This window comes from Bos grunniens, chromosome 1 (genome assembly GCF_055505025.1).
Source record: "Bos grunniens cultivar Pamir isolate PY7600 chromosome 1, Bosgru_T2T1.0, whole genome shotgun sequence".
In the NCBI taxonomy this organism is placed as follows: Eukaryota; Metazoa; Chordata; class Mammalia; order Artiodactyla; family Bovidae; genus Bos; species Bos grunniens.
Window position 1 is genome coordinate 22,132,581 of NC_141165.1, and position 20,220 is coordinate 22,152,800.

Sequence of the window (20,220 nt, forward strand, 5' to 3'; positions counted from 1 at the left end):
TTTGACCTAGTCCAGGCTTCCCAAGTGGCGCTAGTGGCCAAGAACCTGCCTGCCAATACAGATGATAAGAAACTTAGCTTCGATCCCTGGGCCAGGAAGATCCCCTAGAGAAGGAAATGGCAACCCACTCCAGGATTCTCGCCTGGTGAATCCCATGGACAGAGGAGCCTAGCAGGCTACAGTCCATGGGGTCACAAAGAGCTGGACACGACTGAAGAGACTTGGCACACATGTGTGTGGCTTCATGTCTGGTTCTAACTGCTGCTTCTTCACCTGCACACAGGCTTCTCAGGAGGCAGGTCAGGTGGTCAGGTATACCCATCTCTTTAAGAATTTTCCAGTTTGTTGTGATCCACACAGTCAAAGGCTTTAGCAAAGTCAGTGAAGCAGAGTCTATGTTTTTCTGGAATTCCCTTGTTTTTACTATGATCCAATGAATGTTGGCAATTTGATCTCTGGTTTCTCTGCCTTTTCCAAATGCAACGTGTGCATCTGGAAGTTCTTGGTTCACATACTGTTGAGGCCTAGGCTTGAAGGATTTTGAGAATTATCTTGCTAGCATGTGAAATGGGTGCGATCGTATGGTAGTTTGAACCTTCTTTGACTTCGCCCTTCTTTGGGACTGGAATGAAAACTGACCTTTTCCAGTCCTGTGGCCACTGCTGAGTTTTCCAAATTTGCTGGCATATTGAGTGCAGCACCTTCACAGCATCATCTTTTAGGATTTGAAATAACTCAGCTGGAATTCCATCACCTCCACTAGCTTTGTTCATAGTAATGATTCCTGAGGCCAACTTGACTTCACACTCCAGGATGTCTGGCTCTGGGCGAGTGACTACACCACTGTGGTTATTCAGGTCATGAAGACTTTTTTTGTATAGTTCTTCTGTGTATTCTTGCCACATTTTCTTAATATCTTCTGCTTCTGTTAGGTCCTTACTGTTTCTGTCCTCTATTGTGCCTATCTTTGTATGAATGTTTTCTTGGTATCTCCAATTTTCCTGAGATCTCTAGTCTTTCCCATTCTATTGTTTTCTTCTATCTCTGCATTGTTCACTTAAGGCTTTCTTATTTCTCCTTGCTATTCTCTGGAACTCTGCATTCAGATAGGTATATCTTTCCTTTCCTCCCTTGCCTTTTGCTTCTTTTCTTTCCTCAGCTATTTGTAAAGCCTCCTCAGACAACCACTTTGCCTTCTTGCATTTAGTTTTCTTTGGGATGGTTTTGGTCACCACCTTCTATACAATATTATGAACCTCTGTCTATAGTTATTCAGGCACTCTGTCTACCAAATCTGATCCCTTGAATCTATTCATCACCTTCACTGTATAATCATAAGGGATTTTATTTAGGTCATACCTGAATGGTCTAGTGGTTTTCCCTATTTTCTTCCATTTAAGCCTGAATTTTGCAATAAGGAGCTCAGCCTTATTGCAAAAACAAAACAAAAGCAAAAAACTGAAAACAAATACCCAGTTCATTCATGAATTCTAAGTCACTTCAGTGGTGACTGACCCTTTGGTGCCCCATGCCCTGTAGCCCGCCAAGTTCCTCTGTCCATGGGATTCTCCAGGCAAGAACTGGAGTGGGTTGCCATTTCTTCTCCATAAATGCCCAGGTGAATGGATAAATTATGGTATGCTCATGCAACAGAATACTAACCAGCAATAAATAGAAGAAACTATTACATATCCACAACCACATGAATGCCTCTCTGAAATATGATGCTAAGCAAAAGAAGCCCGACCCAGAAGACTATATGAAATTGTAGAACAAGTAAAGTTATCTGTAGAAATAAAGCAGATCAGCAGTGATTGGCATGAGGAGGGAGGGTGGGTTAGGGAGGTGAGGGGAGTACTGCTGGAAGGGTATCAAAAAGCTTTCTGGCAGTTGTGGAAACTATGTATCTGGATTCAAAATTCACTAAATGAATTCACAATTCATTTAAGTAGGCTTAAAATGAGTGCTTTTTGTTATATGCAAATTACATATCAGTAAAGTTGACTTTTTTTTTTTTTTTTTTTTAGAAAAGCTTATTTTCTACTGTCTTCAAGTTTTTGGTCTAATCACTAGAAGGCTGGATCATCAAAAAAGTAAGAGAGTTCCAGAAAAACATCTATTTCTGCTTTATTGACTATGCCAAAGCCTTTGACTGTGTAGATCACAATAAACTGTGGAAAATTCTGAAAGAGATGGGAATACCAGACCACCTGATCTGCCTCTTGAGAAACCTGTATGCAGGTCAGGAAGCAACAGTTAAAACTGGACATGGAACAACAGACTGGTTCCAAATAGGAAAAGGAGTCCCTCAAGGCTGTATATTGTCACCCTGCTTATTTAACTTATTTAACTTATATGCAGAGTACATCACGATAAACGCTGGACTGAAGGAAGCACAAGCTGGAATCAAGATTGCCGGGAGAAATATCAATAACCTCAGATATGCAGATGACACCACCCTTATGGCAGAAAGTGGAGAAGAACTAAAGAGCCTCTTGATGAAAGTGAAAGTGGAGAGTGAAAAAGTTGGCTTAAAACTCAACATTCAGAAAACTAAGATCATGGCATCTGGTCCCATCACTTCATGGGAGATAGATGGGGAAACAGTGGAAACAGTGGCTGACTTTATTTTTTTGGGCTCCAAAATCACTGCAGATGGCAATTGCAGCCATGAAATTAAAAGATGCTTAGTCCTTGGAAGGAAAGTTATGACCAACCTAGATAGCATATTCAAAGCAGAGACATTACTTTGCCAACAAAGGTCCGTCTAGTCAAGGCTATGGTTTTTCCAGTGGTCATGTATGGATGTGAGAATTGGACTATAAAGAAAGCTGAATGCTGAAGAATTGATGCTTTTGGACTGTGGTGTTGGAGAAGACTCTTGAGAGTCCCTTGGACTGCAAGGAGATCCAACCAGTCCAACCTAAAGGAGATCAGTCCTGGGTGTTCATTGGAAGGACTGATGTTGAAGCTGAAACTCCAATACTTTGGCCACCTGATGTGAACAGCTGACTCATCTGAACAGACCCTGATGCTGGGAGGGATTGGGGGCAGGAGGAGAAGGGGACGACAGAGGATGAGATGTTCAGTGGCATCACCAACTTGATGGACATGGGTTTAGGTGGACTCCGGGAGTTGTTAATGGACAGGGAGGCCTGGCGTGCTGCAGTTCATGGGGTCGTGAAGAGTCGGACACGACTGAGCGACTAAACTGAACTAAACTAAACTAGAAGGCTGGAGTGCTGTTAAGTGAGATGGGAAAGTCAGTGAAAGGATGTCTGGGGAGAAATATGGGCGTTCTGTTTGGACTTCATCCTCCAGTGGGCCCAATCAGGCACCTGCAGTCACTTGTCCCTCACAGTTTCTCCCAGACAGTCATCTATCCAGCTATTATTTCTCAAACACAACTTTTTGCTTCTGGACTGGCCCTTTCCAACATTCACCCAGATTTCCGTGGCTTAGCTTGATTCTTTAAGGGTGTGGATATGTGTGGAAATTTAAATACCCAAAGGGGCTGAGCAGGTGATGTGGGGATCCTCAGTAACCCTAAGAATACAGGGACCAGCTCCCAAGATTGTCTCTATTCAGCTGCAGTGACTTGTTGTAGGACTTGAGTGCTGGTCCAGGTTTTTTCAAAGAAAAAATCCCAAGATTCAAACTCTCTCAGTGTTTGCGGATAATTTAAAAACGTGTCAAGTGGGCCAATTAGACCCCATGTGTTGGGCCCACAGACAGCCAGTTCCCAACATCTGCTCTTTAACAAGGCACATTCTGGTGCAAGAATCTACTCCAGCACGTCTCACGCTAACTCCCAGTACTCTGGGCAGCTCGGCCTGGCTCCAGGGAGGCGCCTGGGAGGCTCTTGCTGCTCACTGGTCCTGCCCTCCGCTCTGACCTGTTGGAGCCCCTTGGCTAGGATCTCCTCCTGTGCCCGAGCCCCCCAGCAGCCACAAAGACAAGAAGGAGGCCATCTTCCTAAGAACCTACCTGTGCCAGCCAGGCTCCCTTTCCCAAGTACAAAGCAGCCCCAGTGGCTTTTGAAACTCAGAAATCGGGTGGCATCTAGCCTCTTAAAAACCTGTTGGTGGCTCCCCATTATCCACAGCAGCATCCAGCCACTGAAGGAGGTGTATACACAGTAACCCTCCCTCTAGAGCTTGCCTCCCACTACACTCCACCTCCAGCCATTTGTAACCGTGCTTCCTCCCTGCTGCCCTCCAGGCAAACACACCTCAAGCATCTCACCTGTGAGACTCCAAGCCTGAAGTTCCCTCTGCCCAGAACACCTTCATTCTGAGGCCCCTGCGCCGTCCTTGCTGCCATCCTTCATGATGCAGCTGGAGTTCCCCTCCCTACTGATCCTTACCGCACTAAGAAACTGGCTTCTATCACCTTTGTGATATCACCACACATACCTCTCCCCTCTGCATTCTGATGCAGGCATCTGTCTGCATCTCTCCTCCATGGCACTGTTGCATCTGGAATGATTAGCCAATCTCAACCACACAGTTTGTGTGCCTTCTTGGATATGTCTTGGTTATGCTTTCCTTCCCAAACCGTAAATTCCCCCAGGGAATGGGTTCTATTTGTCTTGTTCACTGCCTGCCGCCCCCCACCCCCACCCCCACCCCAGCACCTGCCGGATGCTAGAGTCTGCGACAGGATGGGCAATCGGCACTCCTTGAGATGGACAGGGCCTGGATCTGCGGTTTCTCTCTGATGCCCGCTTCTGTTTCAGGGTCAGGTCCCACGAGGTGCTCTGGGAGCCAGCCGGAGGAAGGAGGGATGGGAGGATACCTGAGCGCCCTGCAGCCACAGAACGATGGTTCCCAGGCGGCGGCTCCACGGGAAGGCTGTGACACCCTCCCACTCCCCTTCCCCCGCCCACCGCACTTTGGAGGGCGTAGGGAAGCAGTGTGTGCTCCCCGACCCTCTCGGGCTTCCTGGTACTTTTTCCTCTACCTTCCTCGTTCTTGAATGTGTTTATTACACTCTCGTACTAAAAATACAAATAAACAGACCAAACGGTGCTTTATCGCGCGGCGCGGGTGGGACATCTTCTCAAGGACACGCAAGGCTGGCGCAGGCGGACTCAGACTGCGGACAGATTCGCGGTGGCCAGGATCGGTGGATGCACGCTGGGGTGGGGTGAGCGAGTGGACGCCAGGGCGGGTACGCTGGGCTGCAGGAAGTGGGGCTAGTTGGCGGCGGGGTAGGGGAGCGGGGGTGCGGGGGCGCAGAGGACGCGCCCAGTGGGGATGCAAATCCGGTCTTCCTCGCGCCCCTTCCACACCCGGGCCGGCGTGGCGGGTGGCGCCCCCTGGTGGCTCCCACGAGGTGCAGTTCTGCAGACCCCGGCGCCTACCCTGGTGCCTGCCCAGCCCGCCTTTGGCGGAAAGGAGAGACAGGAGGCTCTGACCACAGCTGTTCAGACACGCAGATGACCCCACCCTTATGGCAGAAAGTGAAGAAGAACCAAAGAGCCTCTTGATGAAAGTGAAAGAGGAGAGTGAAAAAGTTGTCTTAAAACTCAACATTCAGAAAACGAAGATCATGGCATCCGGTCCCATCACTTCATGGCAAATAGATGGAGAACAAGAGAAACAGTGAGAGACTTTATTTTCTTGGGGTCCAAAATCACTGCAGATGGTGACTGCAACCATGAAATTAAAAGACACTTGCTCCTTGGAAGAAAAGCTATGCCCAACCTAGACATCATACTAAAAAGCAGAGACATTACTTCACCAACAAAGGTCCGTCTAGTCAAAGCTGTGGTTTTTCCAGTAGTCATGTATGGATGTGAGAGTTGGACCGTAAAGAAAGCTGAGCACCAAAGAATTGTTGCTTTTGATGTGTTGGTGTTGGAGTGGTGTTGGAGAAGACTCTTGAGAGTCCCTCGAACTCTCCGCAAGATCAAACCAGTCAACCCTTAAGGAAATCAGTCCTAAATATTCATGGGAAGGACTGATGCTGAAGCCAAAACTCCAGTACTTTGGCTACCTGATGCGAAGGACTGATTCATTGGAAAAGACCCTGGTGCTGGGAAAGATTGAGGGCAGGAGGAGAAGGGGACAACAGAGGATGAGATGGTTGCATGGCATCACCGACTCAATGCACATGAATTTGAGCAAGCTTCGGGAGTTGGTGATGGACAGGGAAGCCTGGCTTGTTGCAGTCCATGGGGTTGCAAAGAGTCAGATACGACTGAGTGACTGAACTGAACTGACCACAGTTGGCTATGCCTCAGGTTCCTCATGGGAAATGGCATGATAATTGCATCTCTTTGGTGATGAATGAAGGTGCAAACTTATGTGAAGCTCTTAGGGCAGAGTCTGAGTGCTCAATACCCTGAACTGCTGAATGCTGGGCTGCAGGAGCCCTTCTGGAATCTCAGAGTGAATAGAGAGGAAGCTGAGGTCAAGGAGCCAGATAAGAAGAGTGTGAAACACACCTCAGATTTACCCAGTGGGGACCCAGGGGAGAGCTTCTGCCTCTTCTGGACTCAACTGCTCCCTCTTCTGTAAGTTAAAGTCAGTGAAGTGTAATGAGGGCCAAGGTTTAAACAAATGTTGGGCCCCGTCTGGAATCTCTGAGGTCACGTTATGGATCTGGTGTCTGTAGAAGGGGGTTCCTGTCCTATCGCACATGCATGGACCACAAAAGGGAGAAGCGGGCAGCAACACACTGGGGACTGCATGGACGTTCCTTTAAATTAGCTGCCATTTTGTGCCCTGAGACTCAACCTTTCTGACTCCCAGCTCCAAGCCTGAGTTTCTAGGGCTTGGGTGGGAAGACAGGAGAGGGGATGAGAGGGCATAGAGAAGCTTCCATCCCACCCTGGGCTGGGGCAGCCTTGGAACTCTGGCCAAGAAGGGGACTGCAAATGGGCAGTTCCTCCAAGCTCCAGAGGCGGGACTTCCTGGGAACTGGTGGGCAGGCTTGCATGGCTGGGGTGTCAAGAGGACCACTCCTGGAAAGGTGAAAGGGCCCACTCGGGAGCCCCTTCCCAGTGTAGACAGAGTCCAGGAGGGGGCCTGAGTTAGGAGGACCTTCCTGGGATTGTTGGCTGAGGCTTGAGGCCCTCTGTCGGGCCCAAGTGGGAAGAGGGGGGCCTGGGCACTGCCCCAGGAGCCAGAGGTGACCCCAGCTCTCCTTCATGCACCCTATGTCCAGTGAGTTCTCAGAATTCCTGGAATGTCTTCTCTTGCACCTTGCAGTTTCTTGAAATCTAGTCCATCTTGTAAGGATGGATCAAGCCCCTTCTCTGATCACTTGGTTGAATGTGCTCTCAGCCCTTGCACCTAATTCTTGCTTCTAATTATGTGACCTTGGAGGTTAGGAACCATATGTGCATAATCTTTTGTCCTCATCTACATCGGGGACTAAGTGAATAAATAAATAAGGCACAAGTGACGGCTGGGAGGGGACTAGTCCTACTGGCCTTTCAGGGCTGGTGGGAGCTCTGGCTGAGATTCCTCCACTGAGGATCGACTCACCCTCTCTTCCTCCTTAGGGCCTTTCTCTGGCTCTTCAGCCTCCCTGAGTCTTTGGCCCTTTGCCCCAGCAAGTCTCACCCCAGGAGACCCCTCTCCAAACCCCACATCTCCCTCTGCCACTACACCATCCGCTTCCTCTGAGCCAACCTCCCTCCTCATCTCCTCGTTCTTCTGCAAACTGCCTGCAGGTTCAGCCTTGCCTCAAATTCATCTCCTCGCCTTCGGGGACCCAATGTTCATGTCGCCGCCTTCAGAAAACTTTCTTCTGGCTGCGCCCCCTCCCCCAGCACCTGGCAAACTTTGCTTACGTGTTGCAGTGAGCACCTGTCTCCATCTAGGTTTGCCCCAGTGGTGGAGGAGCCTAGAGCTTGTCCATCATATCTGCTTTGTCTCTTCTGAGCTCACAGAAGGATTATCTTTCCCCATCTCTGCGGCAGTTAGGCAGCAACAGCAACTAGTTCTGGCCAAGGGGCAGGAAGCGGAGGTGAAGCGTGTAGCTTCTGTGCCAGAAGTTTACTTAGCGGTGCAAGATTTTCAAAGACTCCCTGGCACTGCCTCATCCGCCGTGGCAGTGTGTTATGTAAAGGAGGTACCGAGCCACTGCCCTGAGAGTCGCCCAGACTGACGGTGGACTTTGGGTGAGCAAGACGTGAGCTCTTGTTGCGTCATGTGACAGTTGGTGAGATTTGTTTGTTTCCCAGCACAGCCAAGCCTATCCCGAGTTCCCAGTTAAAGGAGTTTGTTAAATGAGCAGATGGTGTTGTGAGCTGTAAAGATCTGTGTACATTTTGGCCACTGTCATCAAGCTGCAACAGGTGCCCGCAGGGCAGGGACTTCATCAAACTGCGGTGACCCCCTGTGTGGTGTGGCAACAACACGGCAGGGTCAGGGTGGATCGCAGCGGATGAGTGGGCAGGGTGTGTCGTGGGAGAAAAACTTTCTCTCACTCATAATTTGCCAAGGGCTTGCCCACAACCTGTATACATATTTAATCTCTGATGAAAGGTTACAAGGAATCCTGTGCTGTTGGCAGGAGATGGACATTTCTCCCAGGTATTTAATTCTTATGGTTGTAAAAAGATAGTGTTTTTCTGTTGGATTCACAGGTTTTTTTGTTTGTTTTCTTTCTCTTCTCTCTCTCTCTCTCTCTCTCACACACACACAGCCCCTGTCAATCTCTGGGAATCTATAATATTTTAATAACAGTTTGATACTGACCGGATTCAGCCCCCAGATTAACTGTATCTCTCCATCTTTGGAAGCAGCTGGAGAAAATCACAATGTCGTTTTGTTTCCTAAGCAAAACCCTGCTGACTCGTCACCAAGTGGGGGTGTCTCCTTGAAGGTCTGTCTGCCTGTAGCTCTTCCAAGGCTTTTTCTCTTTAAAACCTTTTCCTCTTTGTCCCTTTTCTCTGTGACTCTCTTTAAACTCGTGGTGCTATAAGGCTGACGTGGTCCTGCTTAATGAACAGCTATAATGTTCTTGTTACTTGAATAGAAGGTGGGTAAGTGAAATATTACCTTTTCTCTCCACCTCCATTAACAACTTTACTTGGCCCTCAGTAGATTTCCCCACCCCTGTCTTGTGGTCCGGTGGACCTCCATGGGAACTGACTCAGTAGGGGAGCTGGAGCAGAGAGGGCTGGACAGCCTGATTGGAGTCCAGGCCCAACCAGTTTTTATTTGCATAAAGTTGATCACATGGTTACTTCCTTAATTTCAGATTCCTCATCTTCAAATGGAGCCTTAAGACCAATCTGGCCTCCAACATGGGGCTATGGCAAAGATCACCCAAAAGGGCTTTGGGCCAAAAGATGATTTATGGAGATATGGCATTTAATTCTACTGCATTTTCCCTCTCCTGTGCCAAGAAGGCTCAAAGAAGGATAAGACAAAAAGGTTCCTGCAGACCCTTCCTTCTCTGGCTTTTTCATCCAGCCCCTGAAGGGCTGGCAGGGGAGTGGTTTTCCTAGACTGGATGGGGGTGGAGGGGGCATCACTGGGGTACACAGGACCCTAGTCTTGGGATCCAGCCTCTGCAGAGTTTCCAGGCTCAGGGGAGAAACCGGGCTTCTAGGGGCCTCAGACCAGGAAAGGACCAAAAACCAATAGTGGCAGGACCCAAGGACATGTGGATGGCTCTGAGAGCCAAACCAAGGCTGACTGATATTGACTTTCCAGCCAGGCAGCACCATGAAGGCCTGAAGTGAGACACAACCAATATAAAGAAATGACTGTGCCGCATTTGCACTTTCAGGCTTGCAGAGGGAGAAGTCCACTCTCAGGACTGATAGAACCTAATATAAATGTGGGCTCTTGCATTGTTTTCCATGTCCACTAGCCCCTGATTGGAGCCACCCAGGAAATCAGTCACCTCCACTCACATTTGAGTGGACCAAAGGCCTATTGTCAATTTCTCAGTGGTCCAAGCCTAAGTGGGCATCCCTAAGGCTCTGATGACCCTCACACAGGGTTTGACAACCACCCACATCAGCCTCACACAAAGGACCTGTTAAAAATGCCACTCCTGGTTTCCCTTCAGCCCCATATAAATAGCACCTGGGGCAGGGTGGAGAGGGTTGGGAATCTGCACTTTATTTTATTTATCTTTTTTTTTAAAATTTTATTTTGTTTTTAAACTTTACAATATTGTATTGGTTTTGCCAAATACCGAGATGAATCCTCCACAGGTATTTTATTTGACCGTGCTGGGTCTTAGTTGCGACACGTGGGATCTAGTTCTCTGACCAGGGATCGAACCCAAACCCCTGCATTGGGAGTGCAGAGTCTTAGCCCTTGGACCACCGGGGAAGTCCCAGAGATCTGCATTTTAACGACACGCTCTATGACAGTCCAACACTCAAGGAAGCTTGTTAAGCTTTGCACCTGAAGGGAAATGAAGGTGATATCATTACAGGTCCTGCAGGCAGATTTGCTGTAGGGTAGTTGTACTGGCTGTGACCAAGTGATCAGTGATGACTATGATATTAGTTCCACATCATATCATGGACTTAGCTGTCTGTGTCTTACCCCACTTCTGCATATAAACTCAAGGGCAGGGATCAGAGACTCTGAGAGCCCAGCACTGTGGGGTCTTGACTGAAGGGACTTCACTGAAAGGACAAGAGGCACCTGCTGCTTCTCTGTACCAGCATGATAAGTTGGGAGTCGCATTACCTCCCATCCCCATGGTCTTAGGCCCCCAAGGATTGGGCAAGGGACAGTCTCTGGCCAGAACATATAGGTTCTGTCTGCTCTCTAGCAAATATACATGACAGTACAAATTCATGACCAAGTTACATTATATTAATAGAAATATCAAAATAGAAAAAAGGCTTGGAATAGCAACCATCTTCTAGAATCTGAAGGCTGGCATTCATTGTTCATGAGCTCGGCTAAAGGCAGTGCCTTCAGAATTTGGTTAAACTGCAGAGAGAAGAACCAGGGTTAATTGCAGAGAATCATTTTCCAAGCAAGACCACTGAAAGGGCTGAAACTGGCTTCTGAGGTTGCATGGAGCTTCCCTTCCTGAGTGAGATCTGTGGAAATAGAGCTGGTGGCTTTGGAATCAGGCTGTCTGTGTCACAGTGTCAGTAGCTTTCACAAAGACTTCAGACGATGGCACTGTGGCCACTGAGGTTCCATCATATGAGGCCTTTCCAGAGGTGGCTTCTGGAAGGGTCTTCTAAGAGCAGTGGCACTCAAGAGATCTGCATGTGACCATGACCAATGTCTAGCAACTCCAGAGGACATGGTAAGTCAGCTCCCTATACAGTAAAGGCCAGGAGCAGACTCAGTATGCTGAGGCATGGACGGTCAAGGTTCTGTTGATAATCTCCAGGTTCTTGCTGTGTGTCCCTCCCCGCCCAGTGAGCCTGCTCTGGGAGGCAGCCTTAGTGTAGATGGAGGGCAGGGAAGCTCCAGGGAGAACCATGCCCCCCCAGTGCTGCCTTGCACAAAGTTGGTCTCCAATAAACATTTGTGGATGAAAGGAGTCCTTCGTTGGCTTCTGACTCTGAACCTCCACCCAGGGCAGCAGTACCTCTCAGCCCAAGCCCAGGGAAGGCACCCACCTCACTGGAGGCAGTGAGAAGAGGCTGAGAAAATGCTAATAAGCACAAGCATGTTCAAAACCAGGAAAGTCAACCTCTCAGGCCTCTACTCTGTGGGCTACAGGAGACCAGACAGCTTGACGGCTTTTGACATTCGCTGGACTTCCTAACCTGATTGCTGACATCCCTGACAGCCTCTCTTTACTCCACGACCCACAGGCTAAAGTCCAGATGGAGAAGCCCATGTGAAGCCACCTCATCTGCACCCGAGTCAGCTTTGGGGAGGGTGGTCCTCCCATCACTCTGAGATGAGGAGTCCTGTCTCCCCACTGTGGGGTGGGGGCCAGGTGTCATGGCCATCCACAGCCAGCCACAGGTCTTCACCACCATGTGACTTTCTTAGTGTGAGACATACTCCTGGAAAGACGGAGATAAACCTACACAGAGCTGTGTACAGAAGAGTCTACAGTTAACGTGAACACCATTTGGATGGCCTGTCTTCAGGTGTTAGTCCGAGCTCTGGTCCTGAGCGTGGGTAGCTGAGAGGACCCACTGGCCATACTTCCCCATGAGAGCTTCCAAAGCAGCCTCTTGGGCAGGAAGCAAGGATCGGAGGGGAAGCAAGTCGCTCCTCCTAGGCTCTGTGCTGGTGTTGAACCCAGATACAAAAGGGACTGCAGCCAGCCTCCCCTCCCCTAGCCTGGCTCTGGTCAGTAATAACTCACCCCCCTCCCTCTTTCCTCTGGGCAGACACCCAGAGGTCTCTACCCAGAGAAACCACAGGGCTGGTGAGGGACCGGCGGGGCTGCGTCAGTGAGCATCCCCATCGCGCAGGACGAAACTGGGCTTGTGGGGGCCTCGCCCAAGGGGCCAGGAGAGACCCAGCCCTCCAGCTCTGTGCCCACCAGGCCCCTGGGCACGCTGGGGGTGCTCCGGGAGGAGGAGACAGGGAAAGCTAATGGTGATGGGGTTTTCTTTCTCATTTATGAAACAGAAAGGAGGCGCCGTGGTAACGTTAGTAAATATGGGCAGGTATGGGGGCAGGTCCGCTCTCAGGAGCAGGGCAGCAGCTGAGGCCGAGGGTCAGATGAGGCTGGCCGCCTTCTCCTGCACATTGTACTCTTTGTTCTTCTTCACCCGCCAGCTGATGAAGATAAGCAGCACCGAGCCCAGAGCCTTGTAGGCCACCTGCAGGCCCAGGTACCTGTGAAGCAGGAGGCAGGACACGTGAGGGGTATGGCGACTCTGAGGCCAGGGCCACTGAGCAGAGCAGAATCATTGTCACAGTGGCCCCGGGGTCATGTGTCATCACCACTCAGGTAAGGATCCGTCCCCAGCTGAGTGGGAGCCACCTTCCTCATCCCTTTTGTACACAAGCCTAGAGAGGCTTGTAGGACGTGGGAGCTACGTGGGACTCCCAGTCCAGTGCTCCTTGTTGCCACCTTCCTTGGTGCCCCTCACCCCCCAGAGGGCCAGTGAAGCACTGCAGCACCAGCCATCTGGGAGGGTGCTGTGTCCCAGCACAGCCAGGAAGGGTGCCTTCTCCCTGCCCTCTTGGTCTGCCTTCCTCCTGGACTTCTATGCCCCTCCCACAGCATTTCCAGACCCCGTCCAGCCCCCTGAAGCCCACTCTCCCCACTTTGTTTGTGACAAGACAGCAGGTGAGGTGGCTGAAGGGGTGCAGAGCTCAGTGGTGCTGCAGCTGGGCTTGGTCCCACCTGCCCTTGGTCTCTGCCAGGAGCTATGATGGGCCACCTCTTTCCGAGCAATAGGAGGCTGGCCTGGCATCATCGTTCCACAGCCATGACCTCTTCCTTTAATAACCCTCTTTGTGATGCTGTCCCTCTCGAGGGCCAGGGGGGCCTGAAGACGAGGGCCAGGACACATCAGAGCAGCCTCTGGGTCTTGTTACTTGGATGGCTCTCTGTGAGCCTGACTTGCTGGTCAGTGGTGGCCCCCACTCCTGCCCATGGCAAGTTCCCCTCCAGCTCTCCCTCGCAGGCCTGAGAGCCTCACAATTGCCACTGGAGTAATGACCGCCCTTTACTCGGGCCTGGGGCCTGGCGCATCGTGCAGGCTCTCACCTGTTCCGGAGAGCATTGTTGTCATAGTAGACACAGGCCCCTCTCCTTCCCGAGCACTTTGCGCTCCACAGGATGCAGGAGTAGTCAATGGTGAGGCCATAGAGGGCTGGAGACGGCAACCAGGCTAGCATCAGCAGGAAGAGAGTTGAGAGAGCTCAGGTCACTTGGAGCTGTCAGCAGAGGCACCAGGGCAGGGTGGGGAGCCAGGTGCCTGGGGCCCCTACACAGCTCACAGGCATGAGAACAGCTCTGCCCCACCCCTGGGAACCACAGTGACTTTGGAAAGCAGACTAGCTTTCTGTGAAGCCTGAATTACTCTTTCACTGGAGGCTCAGAAGAGAAGAGGGACCTGAGCCATCCTTCCAGGACAGTGAGCTGCAGGTGTCCCCTTGTACCAGCTCAGACAGGTACCAGAGTTCCCACGCTTGGGATTGCTGGGCTCACCAGGTGGCAGGAGAAGGCTCTTGAGGACACCGACTCCTCAGGCCCTCAGGGCAACCCAGAGGCAAGCAGGTGCCCTCATTTTAATGGGGAGGAAGGTGGGCTCGGCTGGCTCACCTTTGCATAGCCAAGCAGAGTCAGGGCTGGACTTGGAACCCTAGTTCTCGGAGGTTCGAATCCCGCGTTCTTCCACAATGGCAAGCTGCCCTTAGACAGCAAGCACCACCTCCAGGCCCCCAACACCCTGGGTGTTCAGAGCTTCTGCCCCAAAGGTGAGTGCTGAGAACTGGTCCAGCAGGGGCCGTGCCCTATGGCTGCTGAATATTCAGGTCAGTCCTGCATCCTTAGCTACGGGTCTAGACAGGGGCAGGCTTGGCCAGATCCACACCCCGGTCAGGCCACCCCATTCTCAGACCCACTGAAAACAGCCTCCCAGACTCTGTTTAGGGCCCTGTGAGAAGCTGCTTCTGGGGGAAAGAAACAGGCAATGTTCTGCTTGTGGCTCTGCTGTGAAGTGGGGACCTTTAAGAACCAGCCTCTGTATCAGACCTGCTTGCTCCCAAATCTCCAGGTGAATGGGGGATGGAAGTTGGCCACAAGGAATGACCTTCCTAAATGATGTTCCCTGAATAGAAATGAAGTCCACAAAAATTTCTAACTAAGTTCCAGTGGGTAATTTGAAGCTGGCCAAGTCCTTTTCTCTACCCAGGGTGGAACTGCATTCTTGGGTGATGAATGGATCCCTCCAGCCTGCAATTTCTATCTGTGATCTCACATTGAGTTATCTGAGCTTGAATGAAAAAAACAAAGGCAGCAGGTGCTTTGAGCACAGGAGGGGGTGTTTTCACAGTGGTGGGAAGAAGCAGGGCGAGGTGCTCCAGAGCCTATCCTAGCTGCTGTTGAGCTGGGTAGAATGTAAGGTTTCCTTCCCAGTGGAGGTTTCAGAGCAAGTTATAAATGATAAGTTATAAATGGAAAGGCACTGTGGTGACAACTGTGCCTCTGCCATTAGGACAGGGTAGACCCTGGTGCTTTGTGTCCTCGTAATATAGGCCAGAGGAGCAGAGTCTCAAGAAGGGGGCTTTCGGAGCAAGTGGCCAGAGACCAAGAAATTCCACTGACAGAACTGGCTCACTCCTCCTTATCCCACACTCACCCAACTTTGGTAGGAGAGGGCCCCCGCTGGTTAGGCCCAGGAGAGACATCACCCACACACCCCAGGGTGATCATGGAAGTTGCTACAGAGTGAAGCGCAGCCAGGCTCCCGAATAATAATGCACTGCAGGCTTTTCAGGGATTTCAGCATTTAAGGTCAGAAAGTGCACTCTGATGCCAACTGAAGTCTCGTCACTGAAGTCAGCATATTCCCCACTGCAGTGGGAACCCCCAGGGTCCTTAATAAATCCCTCCTCAATCAGTGCCTTTATTTCCTGTACCTGTCACTGCAAGTCTCCATATGAGTGCCTTGTGTTTAATCCAGTGCCTGGAGGCAGCCAGAGGGGACAGTCCAGCATGAGCAGTCTGGGAAAGGACCTGCAGCGTCCTCACACCTGGGGCAAGCTGGGTGCTTGCAGATGCCTGCAGACAGCGCATTCACAGCCAGTCCTGATCCCTGGGCACAGCGCCCTTCCTCCTCGGGCTCTCACTGCTTTGGCAGGGTTTGCCAGCAGAGGGCCCCCCTTTGCTGAATAGAGGTAGGAGGAGTGGATTTTGTAAAATGGAAGGGAAGCCAGGGCTGGGCTCTGCTGCTGTTCTGGCTGCGGCAGGAACGCGAGGTTTTATTCCTACAGTGAATTCTTGGAGAGAGATGAAAAAATACCTACACTCAGCATTCTATTAGGCATTCGCAGCTGTGTCCACTTTTCCTTCTTACACAGTTTTGTTTGGAATTAATGCCATAGATGGAAACTTTCCTAATCTCAAGTGATGCGGAAACAGTCCATATGGGATTTGGCATTTGCTGTTGTACTTATTATGTACAGCTTCTTATGACAGAGATGAGATGGGGCTTTTCCCCTCCGCACCCCACACCCCACAGCCCTCTGATTTCCCTTAATCTGGGGCCACCAGGAAGGGGGCGTCCCTGATACTCACCCAGCAGACGCATCAGCAAGAACTGCACTCCGATGGCGAAGGACTTTTCATCCTGGTTCACCACACTGAAAAGGCAAACAGGAAATCAGCCGGGGCAGGACTCAGGGCTGAGCCTTCCCTCTGCTGATGCAGTCAGCCTCAGGGCGCATCAGACCTGCCCTCGAGAGGCCCCCCTGGGTTCCCCTGGGCCCTGTGCTCCTATTGTTCCTCTGGTGGATCTCACAGTGTGATCATTGCACCAACAGCATCATCAGCATCCCCTGGGAACTTGTTAGAAATGCAGATTCTCAGGGTGCACCTCAGATGAAGAAGCAGATGCTCTGGGGGTGAGGCCCCGCCCTCTGTATTGTAAGAAGCCCTCTAGAAGATTCTGTGCACACTCAGGTTTGAGAACCACTGGTCTCTGTGATTTTCAGGGCTGCCCAGAGCTCCCTCCAAGAGGCAGAGGACAGAGCATCTGGGAACCAGAGGATACTGAAGGCTGTGTTTATGGCAACAGGTCTGAATAGCTCTGGTGGTGTTTTACAGCAGTAGAAGACAGCCCTGATGCAAAGTGTAGCCAGAGCCCCTGGGCTGAGGGCTCCTTTGAGCAGCTAACAGAATCCTCCACTTTGGGCTGGGGCGGTGGGCATGTGACCTGTGTGGCCTTGCCGGGCTCCACCCTCCGAAAGGCCCCATGTTCGCTTCAGTGCTCTGCTGTGGCTGGCTTGACATTCTTGATAATTTTGGTACCAGGAGCCTTGCATTTCCATTTTGCACTGGGTCCTGCAAATTATGCAGCCAGTCCTGCCCCCGCCCTTCTTCCCTCTAGAGGAGGAAAGCACTTGCCTGAGGAAGGAGACTGAGAGAGGAGAGGGAGGCTGTCTGGAGGAGGAATTGCTGGGCCCTGCCATGCCAGCTAGGCAGGGAGCAGAGAGGAAGGCCCCCATCCACGACATGGGGAGTCAGGAGTGGGCCAGCCAGGGCACCAGGCTTCCATGTGCCCTGAGCGCACACTCCTGAGTGGGAGCTGGTTGGGGGAAAGCATTCAGAGCTGAAGGGAATTCAGATCTCCACACACATATTGTTTTATTTCCACAGTTCTGCTAGCAAACTGGAAAGGGACCATCTTTCAGCTTCTCAGAATCCCCACTGGGGTGAAGCAGGGGAGAGGTACCCACTGGGAGCCCCCAGTGGAAAGTGCCTCAAATCCCAATCTAATGGACACTCCCTTTATTGAAATAAGTCCCTTCAATGGGCCAATCCACAATAGATGGATTTGTTTTGGTCCTTTGCTTCCATGTTTTGGTCCTTATCTCTGGATAGACTCTCCTGGTTTCTCAACTAAATGGGACTTGGGAACCCCAAACTGGCTTCTAACAGAGAGTTTGAGTTCCTTGTGATCTCTGCCCCTTCACCCCTGAACTAACACTGGCTCTCTGACCTCTGTCTTGTGATACATTATTGGCACATCTTCACTCCCAGACTGTATTTCCATGCCTGCTTGAGGGCCATGAGTGATACAAATAAGGTTTGGGCCACGTACAACATTGGCTTTACCCCTCACCTTCTTTGCACTACATAGCATCCATTCTTTCATCGTTCCCAGGGGAATTTATCTTTAAATTATTTGGGGATACTGCGGCCTCTTCTTCAATTTCACTCCAGCTCCTGACCAAACTTGGAAGGGAGAGATTTTTCTAAAAAAGCCCACCCTGGGGTTCAAATGGTGCTTTCCCTCCACTACTTCCTCATCCCTGATAGTGGCAGTCCTCTGGGAGGCAATCTAACAGCAATGCCCTTCTCCAATGTTTGGGGGCTTCCCTATGAAATTTCTTTATTCTATTCCCTCTCTTTGTCATGGCCACCCACGTACCTTTCTCAGAATTACTGGGTCCACTGTGGTCCATCTGACCTGGAGTGCAAGAAGGGACCCACACGCAGGGGCCTTGAGTGAAAGCATGAGTACTTGGAATGCACAGATGCAGAGCGGTAGAGGAGAGGGTGGCGACGGTGTTGAGACAAGCAACCTACTCTGAGCACCCCTACACATTCTCGTGGAGTATGCTAAGAATGTAAGGGCCTGACTGTGTGCTTCCTGGGTCATTTCCCAAGGGTGTGGTTGCAGTGAACAGACCTAAGGCATGAGGTAAAGGCTGCTAGACCTGCTGCAGGCTTGGTCTATAGAAGCAGTGGCTCTCCCAAGCTCAGGGCTCCTCAGCTGTGCCCTACACCCACTGCAGTGACACATACACCTGAAGCCCTCCACGTCACCCAGTAGGACATGGGGTCACAAATAAATGATGCAGCATGAGCTTCACGTTGCTTGCTGTCCTGTGAGCAACAAAGTCCTTTGCCTTTGACCTAGGAGTCTTCCGGCTTCTGCCAGCATCCTTATGAAACAGTAACAGAAACAGGAGCTCGGTAGTTTGCAAGCTAACTTGTAAATAGGATAAAACCCCAGACCCCTCAACTCCTAGTCTTCTGGGGAAACTAGCTGTTGATAAGAATAGTAATAATAATTTGGTGGTAATAATTTTTCCAGTAGTCATGTATGGATGTGAGAGTTGGACTATAAAGAAAGCCGAGCGCTGAAGAATTGATGCTTTTGAAATGTGATGTTGGAGAAGACCCTTGAGAGTCCCTTGGACAGCAAGGAGATCCAACCAGTCCATCCTAAAGGAAATCAGCCCTGAATATTCATTGGAAGGACTGATGCTGAAGCTGAAACTCCAATACTTTGGCCACATGACGTGAAGAACTGATTCACTGGAAAAGACCCTGATGCTGGGAAAGATTGAAGGCAGGAGGAGAAGGGGATGACAGAGGATGAAATTGTTGGATGGCGTCACCGACTCAATGGAAATGATTTTGAGTAAACTCTGGTAGTTTGTGATGGACAGGGAGGCCTGGTGTGCTGCAGTCCGTGGGACTGCAAAGAGTCAAACACGACTGAGAACTGAACTGAACTGAACTGAATAATTTGGTAAATATTGATAATGAACCATTATGCAGAGCAAAGCAATTTACCATACAACCCCCACATGAATCCTTTGAGGCCAATATCATTAATGCCCTTTCATTCATGAGGAAGGGCTTCTTAGGTGATACAGTGGTAAAGAATCTGCCTGCCAATGCAGGAGACACAGAGATGTGGGTTTGATCCTTGAGTGGGGAAGATCCCCTGGAGTAGGAAATGGCAACCCACTCCAGATTCTTGCCTGGAAAATTCCATGGACAGAAGAACCTGGCAGGCTATGTCTATGGGGTTGCAGAACTGGACACGACTGAGTGACTAAGCACACACATACATGAGGAAATTGAGACTTGGTGAACTTGACAACACTGAAGGACATTTAGCCAGTTTATGGTAGAGCTAGGCCTTTGACCCTGGACCGGGTCTTTCAAATCCTGTTTTTCCATCTCTGTTGCCAGACTGATAAGGACAGGAGGGAGGTAGGCAGGGGTAAGTTATGCCAACTTGGTTGAAACCTTATTTTCTCCTTTCCAGAGGGTGAGGTGAATGGAGGGTCATTTCATGTCAACACCTCAGGGGCAGCTTGGTGTCACTGTAACAGGACACCTGCCTTGGCCTGCCGCCTGTCCTGTCCTCCCTTCTGACCTGGCTCCTAGTACACGGGGGCTTTTCTCATTGTCATCCTTTCCACAGTCCTTATTCTGTCTCTGGAACTTTTCTCGTTTTCCTTCTCTGATTTTATGCCTCTAACTGAATTCTCCTCCCTCCTCTCTGTTCTTTTGAGAGTTAAAGATAGGTGAATCTATAGGTGTGGAGTCAGCGTGGAGCCTGGAAGCCTGGAGGGGTCACGTGGCTCTGCCTCCTCTCCAGGCCCCGCCTCCTCTCCAGGCCCCGCCTCCTCTCCAGGCCCCGCCTCCTCTCCAGGCCCCGCCTCCTCTCCAGGCCCCGCCTCCTCTCCAGGCTCCGCCTCCTCCTCCCTCCTCATACAGGATGGAGAGGCAGAGACACCCACCAAATGAGGCTGCAGTATGGAACTCCACACGGGCTGGCACCAAAGCCCTGACACTGGCGCACTAGTATTATCTCCCTGCATCACC

At 50.7% G+C, this 20,220-nt stretch overlaps 1 protein-coding gene across 3 annotated transcripts in view; it reads right to left on the reverse strand.

The window, feature by feature from the left end:
* Nucleotides 1-10,066: 10,066 nt before the first annotated feature.
* Nucleotides 10,067-20,220, reverse strand: part of SLCO2A1 (solute carrier organic anion transporter family member 2A1) — a 91,047-nt gene continuing 80,893 nt past the window's right edge. For all 3 annotated transcript variants that reach the window (XM_086316112.1, XM_086316120.1, XM_086316131.1), the window contains 3 exons: nucleotides 16,168-16,232; nucleotides 13,633-13,756; nucleotides 10,067-12,752 (listed from right to left, as the gene is read on the reverse strand). In XM_086316112.1, the coding sequence (XP_086172238.1) occupies nucleotides 12,632-12,752; nucleotides 13,633-13,756; nucleotides 16,168-16,232 (310 nt within the window). In that variant the 3' untranslated portion in view covers nucleotides 10,067-12,631. The remainder of the gene's footprint in view (nucleotides 12,753-13,632; nucleotides 13,757-16,167; nucleotides 16,233-20,220) is intronic.